Raw genomic sequence first — 14,815 nt, 5'->3', positions numbered from 1 at the left:
AAACAAAATTAATAGGTGTGTTACGACTTGGCTATTTTATTTCATCAACCAATCCTTAAGTTTACGTAACAACGACTTGGACTTTGGAAGGAGGCGCATTCTGTTATCCCGTTGACCGCGGATTCGTTATTGAACCTAGGATCGTTGTCATTAGCTTCTCGAGTGTCTGATTACCACGGTTACTTGTCAAATTCTGTAATAATCGTATTTGCACCAGTCAATGTCTTCTCTATTGCATAACGACAATGTGCAATCCAAATGAAGATTCGTTTCACGCCCCTAACCCTAATTCTAATGTAAACCCGACATATATATGTACAAGGCATATGTATAAGACATATATGTGTACAAACGTCTAGGGGATTGTTATCATTGTAACTCGTTTATTTCCATATCGAATCGATTGTACTATACATATAGCTCAAGTAGAATACTTTTTAACTTGTGACGCATGTGGTCAATTATATACATACAAATCATGAACTAAACTTTGTATCTATATAAAGAAATATATATAATTGTTAGAGTATATATTACGTATGTGTATGTAAATACATCATAGTTTTAGTTGGGTTGAAACTAATATTTAAAAAAATATCACATATGTCAATATCAGTAAAAACATTTAATTTATTAGAGAACGTAGTAATATACGTATATTAACATTTAATTTTAAAAATGTGTTAGCATTTCATATATGTAGAACCGTTATAAAATAATTGCATTTTATAACTTATATGTTAAGTTATTTATTGCTTTTGCGAACTGGATAAATCGAATGATCCAGATCAGACAAATCAGGTGGATTCTTCTCGTAGTAACTAATTTCTCGCATACCTTCTGCAGCGATTTCCCATAATTCTGGATGTTTCTGTTTATAATTATTATACCATTTTTCTATGTAAGGCCACGAATTTAATTTGAAATCGATCGCTTCTAGACACATAGTTGCAGTAACTAAGGGGAAATCGGCGATGGTCAGCGTATCTGTTAAGTAAATGTAATAATTAAACTATTGTACTTTAATAATACGAGCGATATGAAGTGAAAAATATAGAATTATCTGTTTTTGTAAACTATATCGCTATTATTAAAGAATATTTAGGTTATTTTCACATTAAAAAAAATAAATCTTATAAGTGAACTAAATTTTTGTGTAACTTAATAATCTAATTAAGTTTCTATAACTGTTACAATACCTGTACGGTTTATAGAAAGTATTCATATTAAAATCATGATACTTACTGCCCGCAACGTATTCTGTATGTTCACGTTGTAAATATGTATTAAAAACATCTAGTGCCATTGTCATTTTCTTCAGATTCAGAGATGTTCTTTTACAATCAAAGAATATAGGAACCAACTATACAAAAATATTTTAATACAAAGTAAAAATTTGTTCAAACATGTTGCAAAATAATTGCATACAATAGATCATGAAACTATAATACTTGAGCATTTATCATAGGAAACTTTTATCACAATGACTAACTTATATCCTATTTGTTCCATATGAACCATAGAAAAAAGATAAGTTTCAAATGGAAAGTAAATATGAAAAAATGCATCGAGTGAGGTAAGTAATGTAAACAATTTAAATGTTTTCATATGCATTAATATCTATATCTTGTGTATAATATAAATATGTATTTATGCGCTTGCAAATGAGTACGGAAAGTAGAATTCATTATTTCATTGGCAATAAACTAAATACCATATGTATCATTTAAAAGCATTGTAATAAAACTTGTTGAGAAAAGTTAAGTTGGCATGATCGTTAGTTACTACAAGCCAACTTGGTACGACTTCTAACGACGCTCTTTTGTCTTAGAAGTCGACCACGTGTTAATAGACTAAGTGCATCATGCGTGTTAAGACGTGTTGTACGAGGCGGAGAAATATAGAAGGAAAAGTCGAATCTGTGTGAATCGATTAATTATCAACCCCAAACCTACATCAATTAACAAAAAATGGTTATTTAACTATTTACTTTATATAATTAAATCGTCATTATTAAAGTTGAAAAATGCAGTAGATGATATCACTAATTGTAAGTGCTAGATATGGGTAATCGATAATAATCAGTAATTAATGGTAATGGTAGTACAATCAGTCTTGTGAAGTATTTGGAAGTAGACATATGTGAAATTATTTGGCTTCGTTTAATTAGTCAATATTGATAATGCTTTAGTATCCAAAATTAATGTACAATTATGAAGATTGCAAACATTACTTGTAGGAAGATATGATTTATTTGTGCATTTTTCTCTTTTAAAGATCAGATGTAGTTCATGACGTACAATTAGGTTTATAATATTTTCGAAATTCTATTTTTTAAATATTTAATTTTTTTAAAGCTCATTGATAACAGCATATTAGAATTTTTAACGTTATATGTGTACATTAAGTTGTGTTTATTATTTACTCACCACATAGTCACAAATACTACGGTAATACATAGCCAAATTAAAGCACAATCGATGATTAACTCTTGCACGACTCTCTGGATCCTTCGGGTATAGTTTTCCTACTGTGTCATATTTGTCGCCAAGATATTGTAGAATAGCATTACTAGCATACACGTGTATTAAAACAGAAAGAAATTTTCTTATTATTTTAATATTATCGTGTCCTCAGTCTTAATATAGTTTATGCGATATAATTATTAGATTATGGATTCAAAATTTTGTTTAATTATCGAATGTGTTCTTCCAATCCATTGCATTTAAGATAAAACATAATTTTTATTACTATGTTCGTATCGACATAATATTTATATATAATTTGTAAGATTGTAATTTAATTTAATTCAATTTATGAATTAATGCATTACTTTAATGTCGTTTTAATATTTAGTAATCAGTGGGTATAATATTATTTTCATAAAAAATTTCATAAAAACTACCCTTTTATAGTAAATCCATCAATGTTTTTCTCTTTACTAAAGTAGACGGAATAATTTATGTTTTAAGTAAATTTGTACCTTTCTCCCATTATAAGATCGTCGTCGACTAACACAGGTATTTCTTTTTGTGGATTTAACTATAAAAATGATTACATGTATGTAGTATAAAATAGATATATTATTAATGTTGAAAATAAGTATCAAATTTAAAAAGTTTTTTACATATAATAAAAATATTTATTAAGTAGCCTTAATTATATTAAATAGTAGTGTGTCATTAATAGAAGCATACTTGTGCATATTCGTTTGTCATGTGATCTCCTTTGCCAAAGTCCATTTCGATTAATTCATATTGAATATTTAAAGCTTTTAATGCTTGGCGACAGGCAAGAGATGGTGGTCCATCGGAAACGCTATACAGTTTCATTATTGACCTGAAACGAAAGATATTTGCTTTACAATAAATATGTAGGCAAATGTTTTGTATAATAATTTATTTTTATGTTAATGATATAGTTATTCATACTTGTGGTACTTCTTTCATACATATTTTAGTAGTTACATATAAATATATAGATAATTATTATTAAAAAAGTTGGTACAATATCACCAACTTCAATGATCTTGAAATATGTTATTAAGCTCAACGTTATAAATAACTTTTTTCTATACATACATGTATACATGTATGAATCGCCATTCAGTTATAGTTTCTAAGGAATTTGTTTTACAGTCAACGATTCTTGTAATTTTATACGTAATTTTGTTATTATGTATTTCTGTTTTGCCACTTTTGCATTTTCGTGAATAAATAATACTAAAATAATATAAAATTAGATCACAATATCAATAAATAACGTGGAATAACTAACATTTATTGAAACTCTTATTAAAGAGTGACTATATGGTACATATATTTTCCTAACATTTTTATAATTATATATATTTTTTATATTGGATATTCCATATTGATGTATCATATCCATTATCTGCAATTCCTTTGATTATATTTATATGCAAAAATAAAAAATGTAAATAATAAGAAACACTGTAAGTTTCACAAAAATAATACTCACTGGAAGAAGACGTACAGTTTGCAGGATCTGAGAATATAAACTGGCGTAGTGTTCAGGCTATATCTCGAATCATACTAACATTTCATGAAACAGGTTACTTGAATTACCTTTCACTTTAACTGTTGCTCAAGGTTTTAATATTGACCTTTAATAAAAAAATTATTCTACGTATAGTAAAGAGTTATCTCGTTGACCATGGATTCGTTTGAACCCAAGAACATTGTTAATAGCGTTCATTAATCTCATTATTCGTTAAACTTATTATTCGTAAAACATATTATTCGTTAAACTTATTATTCGTTAAACTCAATATTCATTATACTTTGTAAAAGTCTTGTATATACGCGTAAATATAATCTCTGTTTTGTAAAACGATGGCTAATTCAAACGAAGAATCGTTACGTTCCCTAAATTCTAATGATAACCCAACATATATATACGCAACGAGCGTAATCATATTGTCTACAATTGTTGTTGGAGTAAAAAGTACGTTATAACCTGTTACCTCAGCTTTATAATTAATTTAATCACCTCTATTATCCTAAACGAAATAGGGGATCGATCAGTTTCGTGGCGTCGATTGTATATCGTAACGGGAATTTACGACTCCCTTTGACGCGCTCCTTTACATCGCGTCTCTCCGCGGACGGTCAATAAAACAGCATTTATGTATGTATAAAGTAGCAATAAATTTAATATATGTACATATGCTGATTTAAGCAGCGCCGAGCACGGGTAGTACTCGGTGGGGTTCGGGCTAGGGCGCTGACGGCTCAGCGCCTCGGGGCCGCCAAGCAGTCTGGTAGGGGAACCGGACTGCCTGGCACAGCGGCTCCGGCGACGAGGTGCGGTGTGACATGGCCACATATCACTCCATTAGGCGAGGTATTGTGCGGGGGGGGGGGGGGGGGGGGCGGCGGCGGCGGCGGTGTGTCGCCCTCACCGGTTCCCGGGCCTCTCTCGATCGCAACCGGATATTATAATTTTTGCCTAGCGTATTGTACTCATCCGATGTTAATTGATACACGTAACAATTAGCGATGTTTTACAATTTTGTTTATATTTTCAATATAATATTAAATTATGCGTATCAGAATTATTTATACTACTATTATTACATACTGTAACTACATATTATTTTTATATTAATTAGTATGTAAATTGTAAATTGTAAAATATAGATAGATACATTTCGTTGCAATATAAAAACTAGCGTGGAACTGAATAGGTTCTTGTCTATGCCTGTGTGGAAGTGTAGTACCGCAATCATGATATAAACAGTTCTCGATACTCGTATACCGGTGTTCAGGGAAAATCGTCCGAAAATTGAGTCCTGAATAGTTGTGAAATATCAACATGCAAGATACGAAGGTTCGTCTCAGACAGAGATAGAGACACTCTATTCAACTCTGTTTGTCTCGCAAAAAACCCGGATTTTCTTGATCTTCCATAGTGACGTTTTTAACTAACGACTAACGACTGGATCACTCAATTCTATAGACGGTCTTCCCTACCGAGTGTCGAGACTTATTTACATGATCATCATATTGCAATTTGTTCTCTGACAACAGCTGATCCAATTATATGGCTCAATTGTTTGGTGTTCAAATGCTTTCGATAGATGTCGGCATTGAGAATAGTATTCCGCGGCTATATTTTTCACACATAGTTGCAAGTGAAACGTACGTACATGTGTTTTTTGACTCCTGTCATATGCTGTCAAAAGAAAAAATATACGTGATTGTCTTACAGGATACAGAATTTTATTACATGGGAATAACAAGCAGATCATTTGGAAACTTATTTGCTTCTTTAAAACATTTGAAATCCGCGAGGAAAATACCACAAATGTCCATTACGCAAACTAGGATGTCTGAATAAAATCGCACGAGAAAAGCATGACAGGTTGCTAATGGAAAGAGAAATGCGCTTAAGAGAAGAAGACGTTTCGAAAGATTAGAAAAGAGAAATGAGTGAACGAATGTTATTAATACACAGGACACATTACTACCAAACAACTATGTGGCAGCGATAGAATCAGAGATCGTGTCTCACTATTATGAGACAGCACACGAAATGGAGATTAGTGCAGCACGAAAAAGAGATAGAAACGATAGAAAGCAATTGGGTGTACAGTCAGAAACATTCGCAAGAAGGAAATATAAAGTACAAAGCAAGATTATTCGCAGTAGGACGCAACTAGAAATCGGAATAAATTACGGCGAATCATTCGCTCCTGTCAAACGATTGGACACAGCAAGGACTATGCTGGCTCTAACATCGATTAATCGAATGAAAATCAAGCAATCTAACGTCAAATCGTCATACTTATACAGAAATATAAAGGACATGGCATATATGGAACAACCACTAGGATTTATAACCGACGGTAACAAAGTATGGGAGCTAAAAAAACGCACATATGGATTGCCTTAATCTGGATACCATGGGATACTATATAACACAATTTGAAGGAGAATCGTGTGCATATAAATTAAGGGACAGAAGCAACCGATCGTTGTAATATACGTAGCTGACTTTTTATAGCAACAAATGATAAGATAGTTGAAGAACTCGCATCAAAATTGAGATAACACTTTGAGTTAAGGGAAGAAAATAATTCCTTAAATATAAAAATTATAAAAAATAAGGATGTGATATAATTATCGGAAATATTATACAAAGAACAAATTTTAAGGAAATACCGCCTAGAAAAATTTGCGATCCAGTAAAATAGCCAGTAAGAAAATTTAAATGCATTTAAAAGAAGATTTAGATGCATATAAGGTTCGCCGAAACCGGTGTCACGTAAAGTGAAAAATGAAATCGAAGGTGAAAATAAAAAAAGAGAGAATTTATTTGCTAACATCTTGTTTACACTAATGACAGTTTACTTCCGAACTCCAGCCGTGACTTTCAAAGACTGGAGCTCTTACAACTCGGCCGCATCCCTACACAAGTGGTTATCTTATGAAGTAGGGAGGACCCCCGGGTGTTGGGTCCGGGCCCTGGACTCCCTCTGCCGGGTGCACTCCCTCGCCGTCCTGTGGGTGTCCGTCATTAGCCTATCGGTTTTGAAGCGTGCCGGTCGTGACACCGGATAAGACCGAATATCAACAGTTACCGAGACCACTGATTAGTGGTAGTAGATTTACTGCATTGGCAACTAAATGATTGCGGATTTCGTCAATACCACCTAATGACAAAATCCGCAATGACTTAGTTGCTAACTCAACATATAGCTATCGGAACGAGACCTGATATTTTTTACACGGCAAGTAAATTGTCACAATATAATCGGAACTCAAAAGCAATACATTTTACCGCTGTGAAAGGGGTATGTAGATACCTGAATTGTAATTGAAAATCAGTAGACGCCAGTTGTATGGAAAACAAAAAATTAAATTTGTAGAAAGAAAGAGAGAAAAAAAAGATCAGACAAGATCAAGTCGTGCTTTATTCGTTTTACAATTGAATATGTTTGCAGAACAGCAATGAATATTTCAGTATCAGCATTTTACAATCAATTTAAAGATGTCTAATACAAAAATTGAAATGTAATATATCGTAATAGTAAAATAATTAAGAAATATGATAAATACAGGCATGTATGTATGAGTAACGTTTTGTATGTAAATTAATTTTTAAGAAATGAACAGGTGCTATATTTTAACTTTTCAGTTTCGACAAAAAAAAATAATTCCTTTAACAAATTTTGTAGAAATTCAAATCAGAAAATAAAATAAAAATGTATACAACTTTCTATTAACTTTCGAAATCATTTTAAAAACAATTGCGAATAACATATGAGTTGTACGAATGAAAATACTTACATCAGAATCATTATCCACGCTAAACCCGTATTTATTTAGTATCAATTCAAATTTTTCTTATAGAAAAGAAATGTAACGTGAAAGTATTTAATGCAAAGAGTTTAATTAAGAATTTTCATGCTATTCACCATTCATTTGCGGACACGTTCGAACGTCCCTTGTGATAGGCTCTTCTTATTATTTTATTTACATCATTCTTAACAATATGAGTAAAACTAACATAGAAAAAATTAGTTATTCGTAAACTACTTGTAGCAGACTGCAGAACTAAAAAGATGGCAGGAAATAGTGTGAAATTAAAAATTTTGGCGGGTTTAAAAAAATGTGTTTTTTAAAAAGAAAAAATATACTTTAAGGTGCTATAACAATTATTTAAATAAACTTTTTGACGAACCTTTAGGGCACTCAACATTACTCTTACTACAAGAAATGTAATAGCAGCAAAAATATATTAAGAGCTTTATAACAGATTTAATAATAATAGTTTTAGCTAAGGGAATTATTTACCTTTGCCCCTTGTATTTTGAGAGGGCTATGAAAAAAGTACATCTGCTTCAAGAGGCTAATTAGAATACTTCCTATGATATACATTGCCACATTAAGAATCAAATACTTTCCAATCAGCTAGAACCTCGGCGAGGCAGCCAGCTACGCTCGTTAAAGCTCAGAACTAAAAACGATGCGTCGCGAGTTCGAATCCTCGGTTTAAAGACTGCAAAAAAAGGACGGAAAAAACAAATTTTCTCTTACAACATTACAAACAGGCAAGCGGCCATGCCCCTCCCTTGCTTGTACTGTCAATTTACTTTCTGAGAGTAACTTGGTTTAGTAACGTGCTTGGTGTTTAAGCACCAGGGGCCCGACGATCAACTCGCACAACACTGGCCTACTGTTGGCCCGCCCGTGGAGGTTTTAGCCGGTAAGAATCCGGCACTACCTTCTGCCCAGTGTGTAGGTTAGTAAGGTGTCTATGAAGATTTCCTCCACGTAAAAAAAAAAAAAAAATTTTTTTTTGTAGTATGAAAGGAGAGAAGTTTAACACTCCCGTAAATAAGGGTGGAACACATATATAAATGGTAAAGCACTGTCGCCTTTCGGCGGCACTTAGCAAATCTTTTTGGAAGGACCGCGGAAGGCTTCCGCTATCCTTCCGGAAAACGCAGGTGCTAATAATTTTTCCTTTTGAGCATTGGATTTCGAGCAATATATTAGATGCGAATCTAGATGTTTGATTCATTGACATCATGTAATCAAAAACGAAATAGATAAAAAAATTTGATATACAACAGAATTACTGAGTAAACTTACACTATTAATTACCAAATTCCAGACTTGAACAATATAATCATAGGTAAAACTTGGATACATACTGGTGGTTAGAAAGTGGCGCCTACCGACATTCTGCATCAACTTCAGTAAACATATTTCTTTTTTTTTTTTTTTTTTTTTTTTTATTTATTTGTTGAAATTACAATCAATTCTCGCGTTGAGAATTTTCAGTAATTTTTCTGGCGTGGCGCAGTGACATGGCTGTTTATTTACAATAAGTTAATACTTATTATAGATAGATATAATTTATAATCTATAAGTATTATAAGTAAGTGCATATGCTTGATTTGGATAATTAAATGAATCTAACGTTTAGGTCTAGCGGGTAGTGCCTCTTCAGCCTGCGAATCTGGTCCGTCGTATCGAGTAGTCCAGTGATTAGGGGGTTTCGGTGTTTGTTGATTCTTTTGCTGTATCTGTCGCTATATTTTGCTATTTCCTCTTTGACGGTGGGTATCTTGAGGTCGCGGTGTATTGTTTCATTGGTTACATACCAAGGTGCGTCAATTAGGGATCTTAGCGTTTTCGATTGAAAGCGTTGGAGTATTTCGATGTTGGAGTTACTTGCTGTTCCCCATAGTTGGATTCCGTAGGTCCAGACAGGTTTTATTACGGTCTTGTAGAGGGTAATTTTATTCTGTAAATTTAGTTTGGAGCGTCGGCCCGTGAGCCAATAGAGTTTTTTTAGTTTGTCCTTTAGTTGCTTCCTTTTATCTGAGATGTGTGTCTTCCACGTTAGTCTCCTGTCCAGGGTCATGCCCAGGTATCGGACTGTGTCCCTGCTAGGAACTGTTGCATTGTTGATGGTGACCTGGGGGCAGGTTTGTTTTCGGAGCGTGAAGGTTACATGTGAGGATTTCTTTTCGTTGACTTTGAAGCCCCATTTGTGAAACCACTTTTCCATGGAGTCGAGACTTCGCTGGAGAGTGGATGAGGCTATTACCGGGTCTGCGTGGGAAGCTAATAGCGCTGTGTCGTCTGCAAATGTCGCTATTGTTATATCGTTTGATATAGGTAGGTCGGCAGTGTAGATGGAGTACAGTAGGGGTCCGAGGACACTACCTTGGGGTATGATTGGCAACTAAATGATTGCGGATTTCGTCAATACCACCTAATGACAAAATCCGCAATGACTTAGTTGCTAACTCAACATATAGCTATCGGAACGAGACCTGATATTTTTTACACGGCAAGTAAATTGTCACAATATAATCGGAACTCAAAAGCAATACATTTTACCGCTGTGAAAGGGGTATGTAGATACCTGAATTGTAATTGAAAATCAGTAGACGCCAGTTGTATGGAAAACAAAAAATTAAATTTGTAGAAAGAAAGAGAGAAAAAAAAGATCAGACAAGATCAAGTCGTGCTTTATTCGTTTTACAATTGAATATGTTTGCAGAACAGCAATGAATATTTCAGTATCAGCATTTTACAATCAATTTAAAGATGTCTAATACAAAAATTGAAATGTAATATATCGTAATAGTAAAATAATTAAGAAATATGATAAATACAGGCATGTATGTATGAGTAACGTTTTGTATGTAAATTAATTTTTAAGAAATGAACAGGTGCTATATTTTAACTTTTCAGTTTCGACAAAAAAAAATAATTCCTTTAACAAATTTTGTAGAAATTCAAATCAGAAAATAAAATAAAAATGTATACAACTTTCTATTAACTTTCGAAATCATTTTAAAAACAATTGCGAATAACATATGAGTTGTACGAATGAAAATACTTACATCAGAATCATTATCCACGCTAAACCCGTATTTATTTAGTATCAATTCAAATTTTTCTTATAGAAAAGAAATGTAACGTGAAAGTATTTAATGCAAAGAGTTTAATTAAGAATTTTCATGCTATTCACCATTCATTTGCGGACACGTTCGAACGTCCCTTGTGATAGGCTCTTCTTATTATTTTATTTACATCATTCTTAACAATATGAGTAAAACTAACATAGAAAAAATTAGTTATTCGTAAACTACTTGTAGCAGACTGCAGAACTAAAAAGATGGCAGGAAATAGTGTGAAATTAAAAATTTTGGCGGGTTTAAAAAAATGTGTTTTTTAAAAAGAAAAAATATACTTTAAGGTGCTATAACAATTATTTAAATAAACTTTTTGACGAACCTTTAGGGCACTCAACATTACTCTTACTACAAGAAATGTAATAGCAGCAAAAATATATTAAGAGCTTTATAACAGATTTAATAATAATAGTTTTAGCTAAGGGAATTATTTACCTTTGCCCCTTGTATTTTGAGAGGGCTATGAAAAAAGTACATCTGCTTCAAGAGGCTAATTAGAATACTTCCTATGATATACATTGCCACATTAAGAATCAAATACTTTCCAATCAGCTAGAACCTCGGCGAGGCAGCCAGCTACGCTCGTTAAAGCTCAGAACTAAAAACGATGCGTCGCGAGTTCGAATCCTCGGTTTAAAGACTGCAAAAAAAGGACGGAAAAAACAAATTTTCTCTTACAACATTACAAACAGGCAAGCGGCCATGCCCCTCCCTTGCTTGTACTGTCAATTTACTTTCTGAGAGTAACTTGGTTTAGTAACGTGCTTGGTGTTTAAGCACCAGGGGCCCGACGATCAACTCGCACAACACTGGCCTACTGTTGGCCCGCCCGTGGAGGTTTTAGCCGGTAAGAATCCGGCACTACCTTCTGCCCAGTGTGTAGGTTAGTAAGGTGTCTATGAAGATTTCCTCCACGTAAAAAAAAAAAAAAAATTTTTTTTTGTAGTATGAAAGGAGAGAAGTTTAACACTCCCGTAAATAAGGGTGGAACACATATATAAATGGTAAAGCACTGTCGCCTTTCGGCGGCACTTAGCAAATCTTTTTGGAAGGACCGCGGAAGGCTTCCGCTATCCTTCCGGAAAACGCAGGTGCTAATAATTTTTCCTTTTGAGCATTGGATTTCGAGCAATATATTAGATGCGAATCTAGATGTTTGATTCATTGACATCATGTAATCAAAAACGAAATAGATAAAAAAATTTGATATACAACAGAATTACTGAGTAAACTTACACTATTAATTACCAAATTCCAGACTTGAACAATATAATCATAGGTAAAACTTGGATACATACTGGTGGTTAGAAAGTGGCGCCTACCGACATTCTGCATCAACTTCAGTAAACATATTTCTTTTTTTTTTTTTTTTTTTTTTTTTTATTTATTTGTTGAAATTACAATCAATTCTCGCGTTGAGAATTTTCAGTAATTTTTCTGGCGTGGCGCAGTGACATGGCTGTTTATTTACAATAAGTTAATACTTATTATAGATAGATATAATTTATAATCTATAAGTATTATAAGTAAGTGCATATGCTTGATTTGGATAATTAAATGAATCTAACGTTTAGGTCTAGCGGGTAGTGCCTCTTCAGCCTGCGAATCTGGTCCGTCGTATCGAGTAGTCCAGTGATTAGGGGGTTTCGGTGTTTGTTGATTCTTTTGCTGTATCTGTCGCTATATTTTGCTATTTCCTCTTTGACGGTGGGTATCTTGAGGTCGCGGTGTATTGTTTCATTGGTTACATACCAAGGTGCGTCAATTAGGGATCTTAGCGTTTTCGATTGAAAGCGTTGGAGTATTTCGATGTTGGAGTTACTTGCTGTTCCCCATAGTTGGATTCCGTAGGTCCAGACAGGTTTTATTACGGTCTTGTAGAGGGTAATTTTATTCTGTAAATTTAGTTTGGAGCGTCGGCCCGTGAGCCAATAGAGTTTTTTTAGTTTGTCCTTTAGTTGCTTCCTTTTATCTGAGATGTGTGTCTTCCACGTTAGTCTCCTGTCCAGGGTCATGCCCAGGTATCGGACTGTGTCCCTGCTAGGAACTGTTGCATTGTTGATGGTGACCTGGGGGCAGGTTTGTTTTCGGAGCGTGAAGGTTACATGTGAGGATTTCTTTTCGTTGACTTTGAAGCCCCATTTGTGAAACCACTTTTCCATGGAGTCGAGACTTCGCTGGAGAGTGGATGAGGCTATTACCGGGTCTGCGTGGGAAGCTAATAGCGCTGTGTCGTCTGCAAATGTCGCTATTGTTATATCGTTTGATATAGGTAGGTCGGCAGTGTAGATGGAGTACAGTAGGGGTCCGAGGACACTACCTTGGGGTATGATTGGCAACTAAATGATTGCGGATTTCGTCAATACCACCTAATGACAAAATCCGCAATGACTTAGTTGCTAACTCAACATATAGCTATCGGAACGAGACCTGATATTTTTTACACGGCAAGTAAATTGTCACAATATAATCGGAACTCAAAAGCAATACATTTTACCGCTGTGAAAGGGGTATGTAGATACCTGAATTGTAATTGAAAATCAGTAGACGCCAGTTGTATGGAAAACAAAAAATTAAATTTGTAGAAAGAAAGAGAGAAAAAAAAGATCAGACAAGATCAAGTCGTGCTTTATTCGTTTTACAATTGAATATGTTTGCAGAACAGCAATGAATATTTCAGTATCAGCATTTTACAATCAATTTAAAGATGTCTAATACAAAAATTGAAATGTAATATATCGTAATAGTAAAATAATTAAGAAATATGATAAATACAGGCATGTATGTATGAGTAACGTTTTGTATGTAAATTAATTTTTAAGAAATGAACAGGTGCTATATTTTAACTTTTCAGTTTCGACAAAAAAAAATAATTCCTTTAACAAATTTTGTAGAAATTCAAATCAGAAAATAAAATAAAAATGTATACAACTTTCTATTAACTTTCGAAATCATTTTAAAAACAATTGCGAATAACATATGAGTTGTACGAATGAAAATACTTACATCAGAATCATTATCCACGCTAAACCCGTATTTATTTAGTATCAATTCAAATTTTTCTTATAGAAAAGAAATGTAACGTGAAAGTATTTAATGCAAAGAGTTTAATTAAGAATTTTCATGCTATTCACCATTCATTTGCGGACACGTTCGAACGTCCCTTGTGATAGGCTCTTCTTATTATTTTATTTACATCATTCTTAACAATATGAGTAAAACTAACATAGAAAAAATTAGTTATTCGTAAACTACTTGTAGCAGACTGCAGAACTAAAAAGATGGCAGGAAATAGTGTGAAATTAAAAATTTTGGCGGGTTTAAAAAAATGTGTTTTTTAAAAAGAAAAAATATACTTTAAGGTGCTATAACAATTATTTAAATAAACTTTTTGACGAACCTTTAGGGCACTCAACATTACTCTTACTACAAGAAATGTAATAGCAGCAAAAATATATTAAGAGCTTTATAACAGATTTAATAATAATAGTTTTAGCTAAGGGAATTATTTACCTTTGCCCCTTGTATTTTGAGAGGGCTATGAAAAAAGTACATCTGCTTCAAGAGGCTAATTAGAATACTTCCTATGATATACATTGCCACATTAAGAATCAAATACTTTCCAATCAGCTAGAACCTCGGCGAGGCAGCCAGCTACGCTCGTTAAAGCTCAGAACTAAAAACGATGCGTCGCGAGTTCGAATCCTCGGTTTAAAGGCTTCAAAACAAGAACGGAAAAAACAAATTTTCTCTTACAACATTACAAACAGGCAAGCGGCCATGCCCCTCCCTTGCTTGTACTGTCAATTTACTTTCTGAGAGTAACTTGGTTTAGTAACGTGCTTGGTGTTT

General features: G+C 33.5%; 1 protein-coding gene, 1 long non-coding RNA gene and 2 other non-coding genes across 10 annotated transcripts; 3 read left to right on the top strand and 1 right to left on the bottom strand.

Moving 5' to 3' along the window:
- Nucleotides 1–606: 606 nt before the first annotated feature.
- LOC126864188 (glutathione S-transferase 1-like) lies at nt 607–14,377 on the bottom strand. Of its 6 annotated transcripts, none has more exons than XM_050615243.1 (8): nt 14,364–14,377; nt 3,982–4,126; nt 3,582–3,722; nt 3,198–3,339; nt 2,984–3,042; nt 2,430–2,571; nt 1,246–1,363; nt 607–987 (listed from the first exon to the last, which is right to left on the bottom strand). In XM_050615243.1, coding segments are annotated over exons 3-8 (705 nt in total). In that variant the 5' UTR covers nt 3,584–3,722; nt 3,982–4,126; nt 14,364–14,377; the 3' UTR covers nt 607–745. The 6 variants fall into 6 exon arrangements, with proteins under 6 accessions (XP_050471200.1, XP_050471201.1, XP_050471202.1 ...); XM_050615244.1 differs by lacking the exon at nt 14,364–14,377 and adding an exon at nt 11,286–11,299; XM_050615245.1 differs by lacking the exon at nt 14,364–14,377 and adding an exon at nt 8,209–8,222.
- Nucleotides 5,363–13,901, top strand: LOC126864190 (uncharacterized). Of its 2 annotated transcripts, none has more exons than XR_007689090.1 (2): nt 5,363–7,322; nt 13,482–13,901. It is a non-coding gene; the product is annotated as an uncharacterized LOC126864190 (long non-coding RNA). The 2 variants fall into 2 exon arrangements; XR_007689089.1 differs by lacking the exon at nt 13,482–13,901 and adding an exon at nt 10,404–10,823.
- LOC126864361 (U6atac minor spliceosomal RNA) lies at nt 8,827–8,933 on the top strand. The gene has a single exon (XR_007689149.1). It is a non-coding gene; the product is annotated as a U6atac minor spliceosomal RNA (small nuclear RNA).
- LOC126864360 (U6atac minor spliceosomal RNA) lies at nt 11,904–12,010 on the top strand. The gene has a single exon (XR_007689148.1). It is a non-coding gene; the product is annotated as a U6atac minor spliceosomal RNA (small nuclear RNA).
- Nucleotides 14,378–14,815: the final 438 nt, after the last annotated feature.

This window comes from Bombus huntii, chromosome 3 (genome assembly GCF_024542735.1).
Source record: "Bombus huntii isolate Logan2020A chromosome 3, iyBomHunt1.1, whole genome shotgun sequence".
NCBI classification, from domain to species: domain Eukaryota; kingdom Metazoa; phylum Arthropoda; class Insecta; order Hymenoptera; family Apidae; genus Bombus; species Bombus huntii.
Note: the sequence above shows the minus strand (reverse complement) of the source record. Positions and strands in the feature narration are given on the sequence as shown.

Excerpts from the sequence above, each read along its gene's own strand:
- LOC126864188 (XM_050615243.1), bottom strand. Across the intron at positions 2,572-2,983 it reads GATCTTATAATGGGAGAAAG|TAATGCTATTCTACAATATC; the intron begins GTACAAATTTAC and ends CGTGTATGCTAG. Across the intron at positions 988-1,245 it reads TACAGAATACGTTGCGGGCA|ATACGCTGACCATCGCCGAT; the intron begins GTAAGTATCATG and ends TTTACTTAACAG.